The 17,101-nt window shown below is 46.9% G+C and overlaps 1 protein-coding gene across 3 annotated transcripts in view; it reads left to right on the top strand.

Moving 5' to 3' along the window:
- The window catches only part of FAM193A (family with sequence similarity 193 member A), a 170,148-nt gene extending 158,433 nt beyond the window's left edge, over window positions 1–11,715 (top strand). For all 3 annotated transcript variants that reach the window (XM_057546530.1, XM_057546529.1, XM_057546531.1), the window contains 2 exons: window positions 1,080–1,161; window positions 10,971–11,715. In XM_057546530.1, coding sequence (XP_057402513.1) covers window positions 1,080–1,161; window positions 10,971–11,064 — 176 coding nt within the window. In that variant the 3' untranslated portion in view covers window positions 11,065–11,715. The remainder of the gene's footprint in view (window positions 1–1,079; window positions 1,162–10,970) is intronic.
- The last annotated feature ends 5,386 nt before the right edge of the window (window positions 11,716–17,101 follow it).

The raw sequence follows: 17,101 nt of genomic DNA, 5'->3' as shown, positions 1-17,101 counted from the left end.
GTGTTAGCTGCTGGTATGCAGGTAAACCGCACCTTCATTACGCTGCTGTGCACATGCCCAGTGATGGGAGGAAAGGGGTCCTTTACTGAAGATACCGAAAAATTGTCCCATGCTAAGGTGGGGACAGGAAATGGAGACTGGCTTTAACAGAGCACTGTCGGTGGTCTGCACTCGTCCGTGGGTGGAGCCCGGTGCTGTGCGTACACCGCCAGCGCCCCCCAGCACCCAGGTGTGCACGGATGGAGCCTCTGAGCGCCTGGCAGGTACCAAACAGGGTGGGCAGAGCAGAAGAGAGAATTAAAACCCTCAGAGGCGCCGAGGCTCCCTCTTCAGTCGTCTCCCTGCTGTAGCCTGTTTTCAAAGAGGGTTGTTCAACTGCAAAATGAAATATAGCCTTGCGTTTGGTAGGGACAACCAGAAAAGCTTTTTGATGAAGTCTCTGGATGTTGCTTGGATAAACTGAATGCCTAGAAGAGCCGTCTTCCTCCAGAGGCTGACATCTGGGTCCTGGGTACAGACACATCCGCGGCGTCTGTTGACAGCCGTGCCCCTGCTCCCCCCACCCCCCCGCCCTCCCTCCAGCGGGGCCTTGGGGCAGACAGCCTCTGTCTTCTCAAGGGCTCTCCCGGTGGCAGCAGCAGGTATGTCTCTTCTCCCGGGCCGGAAGCAGTGGTTCCTTCACTCAGCACAGGAGTTCGCTAATTCCAGGTGACCTGGATGTTCCCAAGTGCATGAGAGAGGTCTGCCCACCTGTGGCCATTTGCAAAATCTCATTTTTCTTTTTTAATTTTTAAAAAAATTTTATTAGACAAGTTCTCACTTTTTTTTTTTTTTTTTGGCCGCACCTCGCGGCACATGGGATCTTAGTTCCCCGAGCAGGGATGGAACCCACGTCCCCTGCATTGGAAGCATGGAGTCTTACCCACTGGACCGCCTGGGAAGTCCCATACAAAAGCTCATTTTAGAAAAGATTTTTAGTTTGTGAACTTGTTGAAATTAAGTAAAACCAAATGCTTTGCTCTGTCCCGCTAAGATGGCCTGCTGTTTAGTTGACTTGCCTCTTTTCTTTCATCTTACAGATGATGTCTTTCTGCCTAAAGATATCGACCTAGACAGTGTGGACATGGACGAGACAGAGAGGGAAGTGGAATATTTCAAAAGGTAATTGTTAAGAGTGTGGTCCGAAAAAAGGATGGTTTCGTGGTTCCCATGCATGACCCTCCCACATAGCACGGCCGCTTGTCTTGGACAGAAGTTGTGTCAGCTAGCCAAGCAGCCCGGCTCCTTTGTAGCATTCTAGCATGTGAAGGCCTGCCATGTACATCCCATCCACACCCCGAGCACACACGCACTAGCCTTCTCGCCCACACTCCCACACTTCACTCACTTCTCCCTTCCCGTGTGTGTAAAGCCTGGTTTATGGCAGCATATCTCAGAGTGGTCCTGGACGAGCAGCATCGCCTAGGAACTTGGGACCCAACATCCGTGTTCTCACAAGCCTCCCAGCTGATCTTTGTATGTGCTGGCATTGGAACACAGTGATATGGCATGCTTTTAAGGAGGAAAGTAACATTTTGGATAATTTATTCAGGTTTCCTGATACGCAGACTTTATCAGTACATGTTTAATAATATTTGTCATAATATGTTCAATAATATCTACTATGTGACTCATGGCAAGAAAATTTTTCTTTAAAGTGCCTTGTTCTTTCTTTGGAAGTACTTTAATCTCTTTGTTTCAGAAAGCACGCACACATATACACAGACACTCACAAGAGCAGTTTGCAGTACAAAAGGTCATCAATTCATATCTGAAGTATTGTAAAATTCTAAATGTTTCTTAAAATTATATATATTTATAATTATTTATAATGTGTGTGTGTGTGTGTGTGTGTGTGTGTATTTTTAAATCTTAGCAGATGGTACAGCATTTGCTAAAGTTAAGCGTTCATAGTAAAAACCCTTAACTAGGATGAGAAGGGCCTCTCCTAAACATGGTGAAGGGAATCCATAAAATCAGTAAATGTTATATACATCATGGTGTAACATTACAAGCCATTCCTTGAGATTAAAAAACTAATAATGATGCCCCTTATCACAACTTCTATTTCTAAAGAAATAAAAAGAAACAAAGGGATAAGGATTCGAATGAAGAAGTGGAATTGTCATTCTCAGATGATATGAATGTGTTTGTACAAAGTCCAAAAGAATCTGTAGCTGGCAGGTACCAGCTTGAATTGTTTTTTTAAGTTGATTGATTGATGGATTTGGCTGCGTTGGGTCTTAGTTGCGGCCTGCGGGATCTTTGTTGTGAGTGGGCTCTTCATTGTGGAGCACGGGCTTCTCTCTAGTTGTGGTATGTGGGGGCTCAGTAGTTGTGGCATGTGGGCTTAGTTGCCCCGCAGCATGTAGGATCTTAGCTCCCCAGCCAGGGATTGAACCCGCGTCTCCTGCATTGGAAGGTGGATTCTTAACCACTGGACCACCAAGGAAGTCCCCAATTTTTTTTTTTTAATATGTATTTATTTACTTACTGACTTATTTATTTATTTATTTGGCTGTGTCGGGTCTTAGTTGCGGCACGCAGGATCTTCGTTGTGGCATGCAGGATCTATTGTTGCAGCACGCAGGCTCAGTAGTTGTCGCACGCGGTCTCTCTAGTTGTGGTGCATAGGCTCTAGAGCGCGTGGGCTTAGTTGCCCTGCGGCATGTGGGATCTAGCTCCCCAACCAGGGATCAAACCCGCATCCCCTGCATTGGAAGGAGGATTCTTAACCCCTGGACCACCAGGGAGGTCCCTAAATTACTTGAATTATTAACACAGTTTGCCCTGAGGCTGGATTCTGGGGAGCAGGGGATAGAATAGGGGCATTTCTTGGATGTAGGCAAAGCTTTGGAGGAATATTTTCCCAAGGTAGACCTGCAGGGTTCACACACCTTAAAATCATGCATGACCTTATAAACAAAGATTATCAAACACCCAAGACCTAGGAACAACAATAAAAATCTAGAAATGAAAAATAGAATTACTAAAGTCAAGACCTCAATAGATAGATAGCTGATAAACAGATTAGACACTGCTGAAGAGGGAATTAATGAACTGGAAGATATATCTGGAAAATGTACCCAGAATGCACCAAGATACAAGGAAAATAGAAAATGTGAAAGAGGGCTGAAGAGACACGGAGGAGTGGCTAAGTCTGACATACATCTAACGGAAGCCCCTCTGAGAGAGAATGGAGACCACAGAAAAGCAGGATTTAAAGAGATACGATGCCTGAGGATTTTGCAGAACTAATGGGAAATTTGAATCTACAAATTCAAAAGCACAACATATACCAGTAGGATAAACAAACAAAAATCCATTTCTAGACATAGCATATGAAACCAGAGACCATGGAGTGATATTTATTTTACAGTGTTGAAAGAAGATTGTCAGTCTATAATTACGTATCCCACAAAACTGTTCTTTCCCATAATAAAGAAAAACTGTAGGAGCTTGCTACAAAGAGACCTGTTTTAAAAGGAAACATCTAAAATTATACTTTAAGAAAAAGGAAATCGGGAATTCCCTGGTGGTCCAGTGGTTAGGATTCCATGCTTCCACTGCAGGAGGCATGGGTTTGATCCCTGGTCGGGGAATTAAGATCTTGCAAGCTGCGCAGCGTGGCCCCCCCCCCAAAAAAAAGAAGAAAGAAAAGAAAAAGGAAATTGACCTCAAAAGATCACTCTAACATACACAGGAAGGAATGAAAAACAGCCTGATAAATCTAGGTAAATATCTAACTGACATTATGTTTGAAAGAACCCCAGTACTGAACAGCAGTAGTATGTCAGTTAGGTGTGAAATAATCAGAGCTGAGTATCCTGAAGTCCTTCTATTGTTCAGGTAATTAACATTCAGACTTTAAGCTAAACGGGCAGGACACAATTTCAAGAGCAAGCATTAAAAGAATAGAAATAGGGTGTATAAATTGCTAATCAGTAGAAGGAAAAAAAATCAAAACAAAAAGAAAAAAATATAAATGTAGAGAAAGTACAACAAACAAATTTTAAAAAGATGATAGACACAAGTCCAATTGTGTCAGTAACCATGATAGGCAGTAAGCAGACAAAAGTAGTTTGTCAGGTTGTGTTAAATTTTTAAAATATATATATATATACACACACACTTACACACACACACACACACACACACGTATATATTACTGTTTACAAGAACATACCTAAACTATAATGAAAAGAAAGGTGGAAATAAAGAGAAAGGAGAAAGGAAACTGTTACAGTTGTTACTCTTAGACGAAGTATATTTTAACACAAGGGATAGATGAAGTTTGCTAGATAATGATAAAATGTTCAATTTGTCAGGAAGAAATAGGAATTTTAAACACAAGTACTTAATGAAATAGCCTCAAGATACAAAAAGCAATTTGGGCTTCACAGAGAATCAAACAAATCCACCATCCTGGTGGGAGATCTCAGACCATTTCTCTGCGTCCTGATTGGCTTGAGCAGCCCCAGCCCCCCTGTGAAGATGTGGAAGATCAACACAGCTTGACTGGCAAGCTTAGTCTAATGGATGTAGGTGAAACCCTGCATCCAAGAAACAGAGAGCTGAGTTCTTACACACACGGGGACATCCACAGAAACGGGATATGTGCTGGGCCACAGAAAGCAAGGTTCAAACATGTCAAAGAAGGATGTATAATTTGTATTCTCTGACCACAACATGTTGAAGTTGCATGTTTACAATAGGTACATTTTAAGTCCCTAAATATTTGGAAATCTGGAATTATGTAAGTTTAAATAACTCATGGGTCAAGTACGAAACGACAGTGGACATCTAAAAATATATAGAACTAAAAGATAAGGAAAATATTGCATGTGAAACCCTGTGGAATGCAGAAAAGGTTTTGCTCATGGGTGTGGAGAAAAGGGACCCCTCCTACACTGTTGGTGGGAATGTAAATTGGTACAGCAACTATGGAGAGCAGTATGGAGGTTCCTCAAAAAAACTAAAAATAGAGCTACCATATGACCCAGCAATCCCACTGCTGGGCATATATCTGGAAAAAACTATAATTCAAAAAGATATGTGCACCCTTATGTTCGTAATGGCACTGTTTACAATAGCCAAGACATGGAAACAACCTAAATGTCCATCGACAGATGAATGGATAAAGAAGATGTGGTACATATACACGATGGAATATTACTCAGCCATAAAACAGAACGAAATAATGCCATTTGCAGCAACATGGATGCAACTGGAGATTATCATACTAAGTCAAGTAAGTCAGACAAAGACAAATACCATATGATATCACTTATATGTGGAATCTAAAATATGACAAATGAACTTATCTACGAAACAGAAACAGACTCACAGACATAGAGCACAGACTTGTGGTTGCCAAGGGGCAGAGGAGGGAGGGGAGGGATGGAGTGGGAGTTTGGGGTTAGCAGATGTAAGCTATTATATAGAGAATGGATAAACAACTAAGGTCCTACTGTAGAACACAGGGAACTATATTGAATACCCTATGATAAACCACAGTGGAAAAGAATATATATATATATACATACACACACACACACACACACACACACACACATATACATATGTATATAAAACTGAGTCACTTTGCTCTACAGCAGAAATTAACACCACATTATAAATCAACTGTACTTCAAGAAAATTTTTAAAAAAAGAAAAGATTTGCCTTTGGGAGCACTTCCACTGAAGCCTTAAATGCTGGAGTTAGGTATTAAAAACCTGAAAATTAATGAGTTTAGGATTTAATTTGAGAAATTAGGAAAACAGCAATAGAATAAACTCAAAGAAAGTGAAACAAAGGAGATAATACATAAGAGCAATAATGAAATAGGAAACAAAGAGAAGATCATCAAAGCCAAAATTTGATTCTTTGAAAACATTAAATAAATAAACCTTTGAGAGACACTAGTCAAGAAAAGTAGAAAAAAGACACCCAAAATACCATAATTAGATGGAAGAAGAAACAGAACGTTGATAATTATCAAAGTTGGATGGTGGCTCTGTTCATTTTACCATTCTCTGCTTTGGGGTGTGTTTGAAATTCTCTGTAATATAAAGGGTTTCTTTGATTTTGTGAGCACGTAAGTGAAAAGGAGGACATAACTCCAGAGACTGGGAGCAACTTTACAACAATTAACTTTAAAACTTAAATAAGACACAAAATTAACCCAATAGAAAAATAGCGTGAATGGTCCAGTAACTGTTAGAGTAAAGCAGCAGTTCTAAGTCTTCCCAGTGAGAAAACTACATTCTGACAGTTTCACAGAGAATTGTCCAAGACTTTCGAAGAAAGATTATTCGGTCTTGTAGATTCTACCAGAGAATTGAAATGAGACAGCACAGGAGCGTGCTCCCCACTTTATGAGAGAAGTAAAATGTTGATACCAAAATCTGCCAAAAACAATATCAGAAAAAAATGGGAAATGACACATTTGTTTCTCTCATGAATATTAGGTGCAAAAATCATCACGAAAATATTCACATGCTAAATCCAACAGTGTACAGTATTTTCAAAGAGCAGCATGTTACCAAACCGGCTTACCCCAGGATTGAATGCAAGGAGTTTTGATGTTAGAAAATCCGCAGTGTTATCTGGCACATTAACATGGTAAAGAAGAGCCATGTGATCATTTCAGTGAGTTCAGAAAAAAACCTTTGCTAAAATCTTAGCACCCATTTATAACTAATTTTTTTAAAATAGTAAGCAATAGAAGAAAATATCTTTAACCTTAAAAAAGGAATTTACCAAAAGAGGAAGGGAAAGAAGAGAAAAGAAAGCTACATGAAACGTTTTCCAAAATGGGAAAGATGTGGAAGCACGTGCAAAAAAATGCTGCCCTCTTATTTCCTCTTCTGGTCAACCCTAAACCGTGGTTCCTGGCGAGCACTGTAAGACAAGAAATTAAAGGCATAAGGCATGGAAAGGAGGAAGTAAAATTTCATTTTACAGATGATCTAATTGTCTACGTAGGAAATTGTGGAAGAAAACATAGGACAGTTTAGCAAGAGCCTGGCTGTAGGATAAGTGTACAGAAGTTATTTATTTTTCTCTACACCATCAATAATTCCAAAATGTAGTTTACGTGAAGACAGCATTTATCACAGCAGCAAGATCTGTGCAGTATCCATGAATCTAGTAGGAGTTGCACAAGACTCGTGCACAGAAGGCGATGAGACTTCACAGAAGAGCTTTGAAGGACCCAGGTCACACAGGTTCTTCGTGTTCATTTGTAGAAGAATTAGTGCCTTTGAGCTCAGTGAATTTTAACAAAGTGAGCACATCCAGGTAACCACCACCCGGCCAAGGTGTGCATTATCAGCACCCAGAAGCCTACTTCATACGTCCCCAGTCATTACCAGCACCCCCAAAGTAAAGATGATCTTTCACCATACATTAGTTTTGCATATTTTTGAACTTCATATAAATGGAACTACACAGCAAAAAAAAAAAAAAAAAAACATTAGTACCTTTAAGCTCTCCAGCTTCCGCAAGTTTATCTGTGGATTTAAAACCCAAGAAGGGTTTTGTGGAACTTAACACAGTGTTTCTAAAACTTGTTGGGATGGACACATTGTGATACTGTCAAAGGAGAAGTGTTATAGCAACAAAAAGGAACAAACCAGAGCAATCTGCAACACAGATGCATCTTACAAACTGAATGTTAACAGAGACAGAATGCTCAAGAATGTACGCGATATCCAATTTATATAAACTTAAAATTAGGCAAAACTAAAGTACATTGTTTAATATGCCTACTGTTAAGTCCAGCAGCTCTACTGCTGGGGGCTGCCCAAAAGCCCAAGAGAAAGCAGAGTGATGCCTGCACAATGACTCGTTCCTGAATGTTCCTAGAAGTCTTATTTGTAGCCCAAAACTGGGGTCAACCCAGAGGTCCACACAGATGAGCAGATAAACAAAATGGTGCCCTGTCCATCCAGTGGACGCTGCTGCAGCACATGGGCAGCCCTCAGAGGCGGCGCGCTTGGTGCGAGAAGCGGAGGCACCACTGACGCGAAATCCCGGAACACACGGGTTCATCCGTGGGGACAGACCAAGAGGTCGCTGTTTGCCTGGGGCCAGAGCGGCAAGGAGACTTGGGGTTTCGTGGAAACGGTCTGTGTCTTGGTTGAGGTGATGGTTTCCCAGATGTATATGTTTGTCAGCACTGTGAGCTCTACACTGACTGCAATTTGCTGGACATAAATTATACCTAAATAAAGTATGTTTTTAGAAGTGAAGTATGTTGTTCAGGGATGCGTACGTAGGCGTTAAGACTTTAAAGAAAGACATGGAAGTGATCAACGTAAAAAGCCAGAATGGTGATTACTTCTGAGGAGAGGGAGCACCAGGCAGGTGCTTGACTCACCCCCAGCGTGACTCTGGTGATCTACGGTATTTGCTTTATAATGATTCTTTATGTTATACATTTGTTTTATTCACCCTGCTATATATGTGTTACATTGACCCAAAAAAGAAAAAAATTGTAAAGGATCGCTAATATCCTCCTAGAAGAATAGGAAGAATAAGGAAGGCTCCTTTTCCTGCCCATTGTAAAGACTTGGAAAGTCCTGGTTATTAAAATATGGTGACATTGGTGCCCAGAAACAGGCCTGTACGAACACTGAGCTTTGGTGTATGACAAAAGATGGGTTGGCTGATTACTGTGGGAATGAAGGCGTGTTCATAAACGGAGCTGTGCAAGTGTGCTTTCCCTGCATCACACCACACTCAGGGTCAACTTCAGATGGGTTAAGATTTTAAGTGTCATATGCAAACCTTTTAATTTTGAGCATAGGGAAAGATTTCTTAGAAACACCAACCATAAAATAAAAGATTGCTAAATTAAGCTACATTAAAATCAACAATTTGCTTTAAAGAAAGTGAGAAAACAGTATTTGCAGCACATCACAAAGGATTAGTATCAAGATGTGTAAACATTACAGACCATTAAGGAAAGACAGACCTGTTGACAAGTGGGCAAATGAAACAGTCGATGTCACAGAAAACCTGTGACCAGTTAACCGCGGGGGCCTCAGCCCGACTGGCACTGGGGAGCAGCTGGGCCCGACCCCCTCCGCGGGCGAGGAGCAGCAGGTCAGGTCAGACCACTTTGGAGAAGAGCTTGGCAGCTCTTGTAAAGTTGCAACGGCCAAGTTGTGCGTCCCACATACTCCAGCAAACAGTCCCACCGCGCCTGTGGCCTCGCGGAGGAATCGCATGAACGTACTGTTGAATGAAAGGAGCAACGTGAAAACATACAGTGCAGTTCTGTTACTCTGTGTTTAGAAATCAACATGAGGGACTTCCCTGGCGGTCCAGTGGGTAAAGAATCCGCCTTCCAATGCAGGGGACGCGGATTCGATCCCTGGTCGGGGAACTGAGATCCCACATGCCGCGGGGCAGCTAAGCCCACGTGCCACAACTACTGAGCTTGCACGCCTCAACTAGAGAGCCCGTGCGGTGCAACTGCAGAGCCCACGTGCCCTGGAACCCGTGCGCCACAACAAAAGATTGCGTGCCTCAACGAAGATCCTGCGTGCCGCAACAAAGACCTGACACAGGTTTCATTCATTCATTCATTCATTAAATGTTAAAAAAAGAAATCATCACGAGCCACCGTCGAGTTGCGAAACTACAAAGAACCATGAGGATTGCTGATTACAAAAGCTGGGACGGTGGCTCCCTGCTTGGGAGGGCACAGCATGGCGCCCAGGGTTGGCAGTGTTGGGTTTCTTGACCTGCGGGGTGGGTACCCAGGCTTTTGCGTTATAGTTACCTGTACTCGTGTGTTCTGTACACGTGTAGGTACGTGTGCGTGACCCAGTCCACAGTTGGCAGTACGGAGGCCTGATGGGAGGTGGTGTCCAGAGTGGAGCCAGTGTGGGGGGGGGACGCAGAGCAGGTCGCCTGGGCCCCGTGGAGACCTTGCTTGGTTTGGGCTGCAGCTCTTCTCTGAGCGGCTTGGAGCAGGGCCGTGGTTGGTGCTTCCAAGCGTTCTGGCTGCGGCGTGAAGGGTGGGGACACACGTGTGCTGATGCAGAGACAGTGGAGGAGGAGGTGGAAGCTTCCAGAAGGTTTAAAAGGTAATACCACTAGGACTTGGGGTTGGCCAGCTGTGTCCAGGGAAAGAGAGTTTGGATCCTGGGAGACGGTGCAGCCCTTCGCCGAGGGGCAGGGTGGCCGGGGGCTTCGTCTACCTGGACACAGTCCTCCAGGCACACAGCACCGACGACTGGTTCAGCGATTTAACCACAGCTGAAGCAAAAACACTTCATTTCACCCGCTGGACGAGTGACAACAATACCATTTTCTAGTTTAATTCAAATTCCTGCTACCCACGTTAGTGCTGGAAGGGTGAGAATTTCAGAAATAGGCAAAAGTAAAGGCTTTTGAAAGAAAATGTTCTTTCCTTCCTTGAATACAGAACTCGGCCATCATTGCCTGGGAAGCAGGGGGCAGCACGCAGGTGGTGTTCCAGAGCCGGCCTGCGAGGCTGCACTGGCCTTGGAGGCCTGCGGGCATTCCTGTGCACTCAACCTGCCCCTGAGGGCGGGCGTGGGGGCGAGGGGGGCGGGCAGTGTTGTAACTGTGTCTCATACAAACTGTTGTTTCACATCACACTCACTGTGACCTTGTGGATAAATGAGGGCAGGCTGGTGGCCATGGGCAGAGCCTGGCTGGGACGGGCAGCTTCCTGAAGAACGAGAGAAAAGGACACAAAGCCCCAGAGATGTCCAGGGTGCTGGCCAGTGTCCTGAAGGTGGGACCCTGTTCCTCCGGCAGCAAGGCGTGGGGAGACGGTGGACGCCAGCGGGGTCCCGCACACTGAACCCCGGAGGGTGCTAGGCTTCGCCGGCTGCATCCCGGGTGTGGGCCTCTTCCTCCCGTGACCGTTGGCTTCCTTTCTTCGCAGGTTCTGTTTGGATTCCGCTAGGCAGACCCGACAGAGACTGTCCATCAACTGGTCCAATTTCAGCTTGAAAAAAGCCACCTTTGCTGCCCACTGAACAAGGACCGCCTGGAGAGGGACGCGCGGGCGGTGGGCCGGGCCCGGAGCTGCTGTGCCTGCCCCGGGCTGTGCGGGTGGGCCGCCGCACCCGAGCCCCCTCCCGACCGAGAACTTGCTGCTCGACCCGCATTGTTAGCTCGTGTGCGTGTAGTCTGTGAGTGAGCCGCCTTGACTGTAGCTCTGCCGTCGGATCGGAACAGTAGCTCTGCCACCTTCTCCACCGCCGCGGCCTCTGAGGCCTGGGCCGCGGCCGGATGGGTTCGCATCCCCACGTGGCCCGTTGCCTCTGTGTCTCGCCCTGTCCCGCCATCTGTCCTGCCGGGGTGCCGCTGCGCTCAGCTCTCTGTGCCCTGCGTCCCACCCGAGGCGGCCGGGCAGGGCAGGGCTCTCCGTTCTCCTCCACAATCTACTGTTTAAGAGTGTACACGTCGCGCTGTCCGTGTCTGATCCCCCTGACTTGTAGCCAGCTTGTGTAAGATCCCTTGCAGAATGAGAAAGTTCAAAAACAAAACACCGCCCAGTACTCACACCGTCAAGTCTGTTAGAGTGTTCGGCTGTATTAACACGGAGGCCTGCCTGGCTACTTTTTTAACATATTGTTAAGTAATATTAAAATCATGTCTTTCTTTTTGAAAGATGGAATACATTAGTACAGCAGGAGGCCTCGTCTGGTTGCTTTGTGATGGGCTGCGGCGGGGAGGGGGCGGGCGAGCTGATGGCTGTGCCCCCGAGGGGACCCCGGGCCCCGGCCCTGGAGCACCTCTAGGGTCGCCGGTGGCGGCGGCGGCTCTCGATTCCTGGTGCCCTCACCATCCTCCATCCAGCAGGTCACCCGGGCCTTCGCATGCCCAGGACAGAGCCCAGCCAGGGACTCAGCGCTGCCGGTGGTCCACAGTGGTAAGTGCCAAGAGGACAGCAGGGGTGTGGAGAAGGGGCTGGGGGGGCCCAGCAGAGGGGAGTGGGGAGTGGGCTGGGCTTCCATATGGCCTTGTAGGCAGGTGCCCCCACCCAGTCTCGGGGGTGGGGGGAGGGTGATCTCCAACACAGCAGTGAAGAGCTACAAATATTTAATTGGGTATAAGCTGGCAGCAGTGTGCTAATAGTATTTAAAGTGAATGAAAGGAATCCCCGTGTGGTCCCTTTGTTCTGAGCTCTGTCACCAGTCTGCAGAAAGCGGGCGTGGCGCTGCCGCCTGGCTGCAGCCTAGCTTCCACTCGCCCCCTAGGACCCTCCGTAGCTCCCACTGCTCCCAGCCTCTTGGTAGAGCTGCTGCTGTGCACACACGAGGATGTGGCTTGTCCCTGAGTGAAGGGGGAGCGGCGAGGGCCCGCTTCTGTGTGGAGACCGTGCCCGGCCTGGCTCTTAGCCTGAGAGAGGGTGAGTGGGACTGGCCTGTGGAATTATTCTGACAGCTGGACCCACAGGGCTTCCCGACAGACGGGATGCAGGTAGGAGGATGAGAGGGGGCAAGGAGGACCGCAAGGCTGTGGTCTGAGTACTGGGAAGGATGGGCTGCGCTCCCTGGAGGGGTCCGGTCTGCACTGCCCATCAGGCGCCTGGTGAAATGTTCATGAACCTGTGTAGATGGGACCAGGGTTCGAGCCCCGGAACCAGGCATCAAGAGCGGGTGAGGATGAGGGCAGCCTGGAGGCCGCGTGGGGCAGGGAGAGACTGGCCACGTGGCTCTGATGCTGAGGTGACCTTGGCCGGCGCCCAGTGGAAGCTGGTTTACAGGAGAGTGGGGGAGGGGCAGCAGGCAGAGGGGCTTTGGGGGGGGCTTTGGGGTCAAGAGGCCGGCTCGTTTTTCTGGGTGATGGGGTGATCCGGCAAAGGAAGAAACTGAGGCCAGGCTGTGACCGCGCCAGAGGGTGTCCTCGGGAGGGGCAGAGATCCCCCCCCACGTTCCCCCGGGACCCCAAGCCCAGGGCTGGGCTCATCCCCCACTGGCTGAGGCCGGGCACTTGGTGAGAGCACAGGCAGGGCCAGGGAGCAAACCCTAGGATGAGTCCAGGCTGGACCCCTAAGGGGAGCTGCCCGCTCGGGCCCCGAGACCCATCTGTGCCCATGCCTGTTCTCCCGGCGAACAGTCTTGAGGCTGTGCGGGGGCCGAGCCACCTGTAGGCCTCCGCTTCCTCGTCTGCCCTGTGGGCCGTGCTGGCTGCTGAGACCTACAGGTTCCCTGCTGTGAGGTGAGCGGTGGTGAGGGGCGCCCTGTGTGCCCTAGCACTGAGCACCACCCACCGCACCACACGCGGCTCCTGAGGGGCCCCAGCCGCCTCCCACCCCGCCCCGCCCCGCACGTGGGCCTGCCGTCCACACCTGGTTCCGAGTCTGCACGCTTGGCCCCTCAGGCCTCCCGGCCTCTCTCCTTGCTGGGAACGCGCTTCCCGAGTTCCCTGGAAATCCCACCCAACCTGCAAGACCCAACCCTAATGTTCCTTCAGATCATTCCTCAAGCGGGCATCTCAGGAACAAAAAAGAGGATGGATTCAGGCCCCAGGAGGCTCAGGCCCTAGTCCAGGGTTCTGGTGACTTGTTACTGTGGTCTAGGTGTGAGCCAGGTCCTCAGCCCAGTCCGTACATGACAGATGGGGACACCAGAGCCCCAGGCGAGCCCCTCAGATTCCCGATGAGGTCACTCCCCGACCTGGGGTCAGCCTCTGGGGGAGCCTCTTCAGATCACGTTGATAAATAATCTTACGATGAAATAACGTAACAGTAGCTAAAAAAACAGCAAAATGTTCTTTTATTGAAGTTTGCCTACATACTCATGCCATTAAAAAATCAAAATGTTATGGTACCAGAAAGGATCGATACTTCTCAATTTCATTACTATATTTTTTAAAAGGAAAAGAAAAAACTTAACCCACAGTTCATACTGTTTTAAACACAAATAAAACCTCCAAGTCATCACACAGAATGACCAAATGGAAGTGACTTTCTGCTGCTGCATCTCGACTGTCACAGGCGGTCACTGTCCGTTTTGGATCCACTACTAAACGTTAAGAGTAAACAGCACTGCGGGGTGGGAGACACGAAGCACGGAAGGAGATTTCAGACAGCTCTGGACTGTGAAGAACGTACTGTCGAGGCAAGTCACGTAGCTGAGTGTGTGGAGCCAGCTGGGTCCTGGGAGCCCCGGCTTGTCTTCCGTGGAGAACGTGGTGTCGTCTGGAGAGTGAGAACCATGTGCCTGGACTTTTAACCTCAGCAGCAGCATCTGTGGGGGAAGAGTGGCTGCAGAAACCGTCCTCCTGCTGTTGACAGTTGTGAAACCAAGGAAGTGTTTTTTAACGGTGTGCTTGGATGTTGGAACAGAGGCAGCACGTGGCAGTGTTTCCTGAGTGAAGGGCAGCAAGCAAGGTGAGCCTCCGAGGGCCCCAGCTTCCGGCCTGGAGGCAGCGTCCAGGCCCCAGCACGGGGAGGAGCCCAGCAGGGTTGCTGAGCAGAGGCAGCAGAGACCAGCACGTGGGGTGGCTGGAGTGTGTGGGGCAGAGATGCAGACAGGAGGGGGCTGCACTGAGAGCGCTCCACGGGTCTGCAGAGAATCCCCTCGAATCTACTCCTCTGGCCACGTGTGGCATAAAGTTCCATAAATCCAAGGGAACCAGGAATCCAACCAGGGTGGAGAGACCTGGTGATACACGGGTATTGGCGTGGAGTCCTCAGAAGGGTCTCAGCTCAGCAGTGGGGTTCTGTTACCCTAGTATGTAATCTAAAGCTAAATGCAAGCCTCAGAAGGATCAAACTGATCCTAAGTAACTTAACTGCCTGCTAGAACAAAGTCCAACATTCTTCTAAAAGAAATACAAAGCCATCCCACACTAAACAAAGTAAAATTCAAAATGTTGGAATCCAACATTGCAAAAAATTAGCAGGCCATCCCAAGAAGAAGGAAAATATAAACCATAAATCGGAAGAAATATCAAACAAGCAATAGAAACAGAACCAAAGACAGTGAATTTGCAGGCAAGAACTTTAAAATGACCATTACAAATCTTATGACTATGCTGAAGGCTATAAAGGAAAACATGAACAAGATGGAGAACTGGAAGATGTAAAAAAGATCCAAAGGACAAAAGATACAATATCTAAAATGAAAAAATACTACAGCAGCAGATTAGAAACTCTGGAAGAAAATACCTGTGACCTTGATGGCATATAAATAGAAACTACCAGAAATGAAGTACTGAGAGAAAAGAGACTGGGAAAAAAAATGACCTGTGGGAGGGAATTCCCTGGCGGTCCAGTGGTTAGAACTCCCAAGTTTCCACTGCAGGGGCACAGGTTCGATCCCTGGTCGGGGAACTAAGATCTCACGTGCCAAGCGGCGCAGCCAAAAAATAAAAAAAGACCTGTGGGACCATATCAGGCATTCTAACACACATGTAACTGGAGTCCAAGAAATGGGGAGGGGGGGAAGTACTCATTTTAAAATCAGTTTATCATAGAGGCCTACTGGAATTGTGACTGAGATTGTACTGAGTCTATAGATCAACTTGGGCATCCTTAAGAACGGACATCTTCAAGACTGCTGAGTTCCCAGTCTGTGAGCATGGTATCTTTTCATTTATTTGTGTGCTCTTGAATTTCTCTCAGCAATATTTTGCAGCTTTTATTGTAAAGGTTTTGCACACTTCTGATAATTTTTTTCTAAGCATTTTATGTTTTTGACATTACCTAAGTAGAGTTATGCATTAGTTTCCTGGGGCTCCCATAAAAAAGTGCCACAAACTAGGTGGCTTAGAAATTTATTCTCTCAATTCTGGAGGATATAAATCCAAGATCCAGGTGTCAGCAGCATTGGTTCCTTCTAGCGGTTGTGAGGAAAAATTTCTTCCGTGCCTCACGTCTGGCTTCTGGTGGTCACTGGCAGTCCTTGGTTTATACATGCATCTCTGCAATCTCTGCCTCTGTCTTCATACGGTATTCTCACCTGTGTCTGTCTGTCTCTTGTCCTTTTCTTATAAGGACACCAGTCATTGGATTTGGGGCCCACTCTAATCCAGCAGGACATCACCTGAGATTATACCTGCAAAGACCCTATTTCCAAATGAGGTCACATTCACACATTCTGGGGATTAGGACTTCAACATCTTTTTGGTAAACATATCTTTTGCGGGAGACACAGTTCAACCCACAACAGGTTTATAAATTTGCTTTTCCAGTTTTTGCAGATATACAGGAATACAGTAGATGTTTCATACATTGTCTTTGTATCTTGAGATGGTCAACTTGACTTACTAATTCTAAACTTTTTTCTTAAGATCCCCTAGGGATTTTCTATATCCACAGTCTGTCATCTGTGAATAGCGATAGCTTGATTTTTTTCTCTTCCAATTTTTCTGTCCTTTTTTCCCTTTTATTGCCTGATTGCACTGGGTATCTCCTGTACAATGTGGAATTGCAGCAATAAAAGTGAACACCTTGGGGCGTCCCTGGCAGCGCAGTGGTTAAGAATCCGCCTGCCAATGCAGGGCACACAGGTTCGAGCCCTGGTCTGGGAAGATCCCACATGCCGTGGAGCAACGAAGCCCATATGCCACAACTACGGAGCCTGTGCTCTAGAGCCCGCGAGCCACAACTACTGAAGCCCACACGCCTAGAGCCCGAGCTCTGCAGCGAAGAGTAGCCCCCGCTCGCCGCAACTGGACAAAGCCCGCATGCAGCAACAAAGACTCGACGCAGCCAAAAATAAATAAATAAAAAATTTAAAAAGTGAACACCTTGCCTTGATGGGATTCAGCAGGGGCAGCACTCAGTATTTCATCATCACGTAGAAAGTTGGCCATAGGTCTTTTGGACATACACCTTGATCAGATTGAGGAAATCCCTTCTATTCCTAGTTTGCTCAGTGTTGGTATCATGAGTGGGTACTAAATCGTGTCATATGCTTTTTCTGCTTCTGTTGAGATGATCCTATGATTTCTCCTCTGGTGAATTAGTTTTGTGGGTTCTGTTTGTTTTTGTTTTATGTCAACCAATCCTGTATTCCTGTAATAAAATTTTCACTTGGTTATAATGTATTATCCATT

Source organism: Balaenoptera acutorostrata, chromosome 5, assembly GCF_949987535.1.
Source record: "Balaenoptera acutorostrata chromosome 5, mBalAcu1.1, whole genome shotgun sequence".
Taxonomy (NCBI): Eukaryota; Metazoa; Chordata; class Mammalia; order Artiodactyla; family Balaenopteridae; genus Balaenoptera; species Balaenoptera acutorostrata.
The sequence above is the reverse complement of the archived record's forward strand: the minus strand, read 5'-3'. Positions and strand labels throughout refer to the sequence as shown.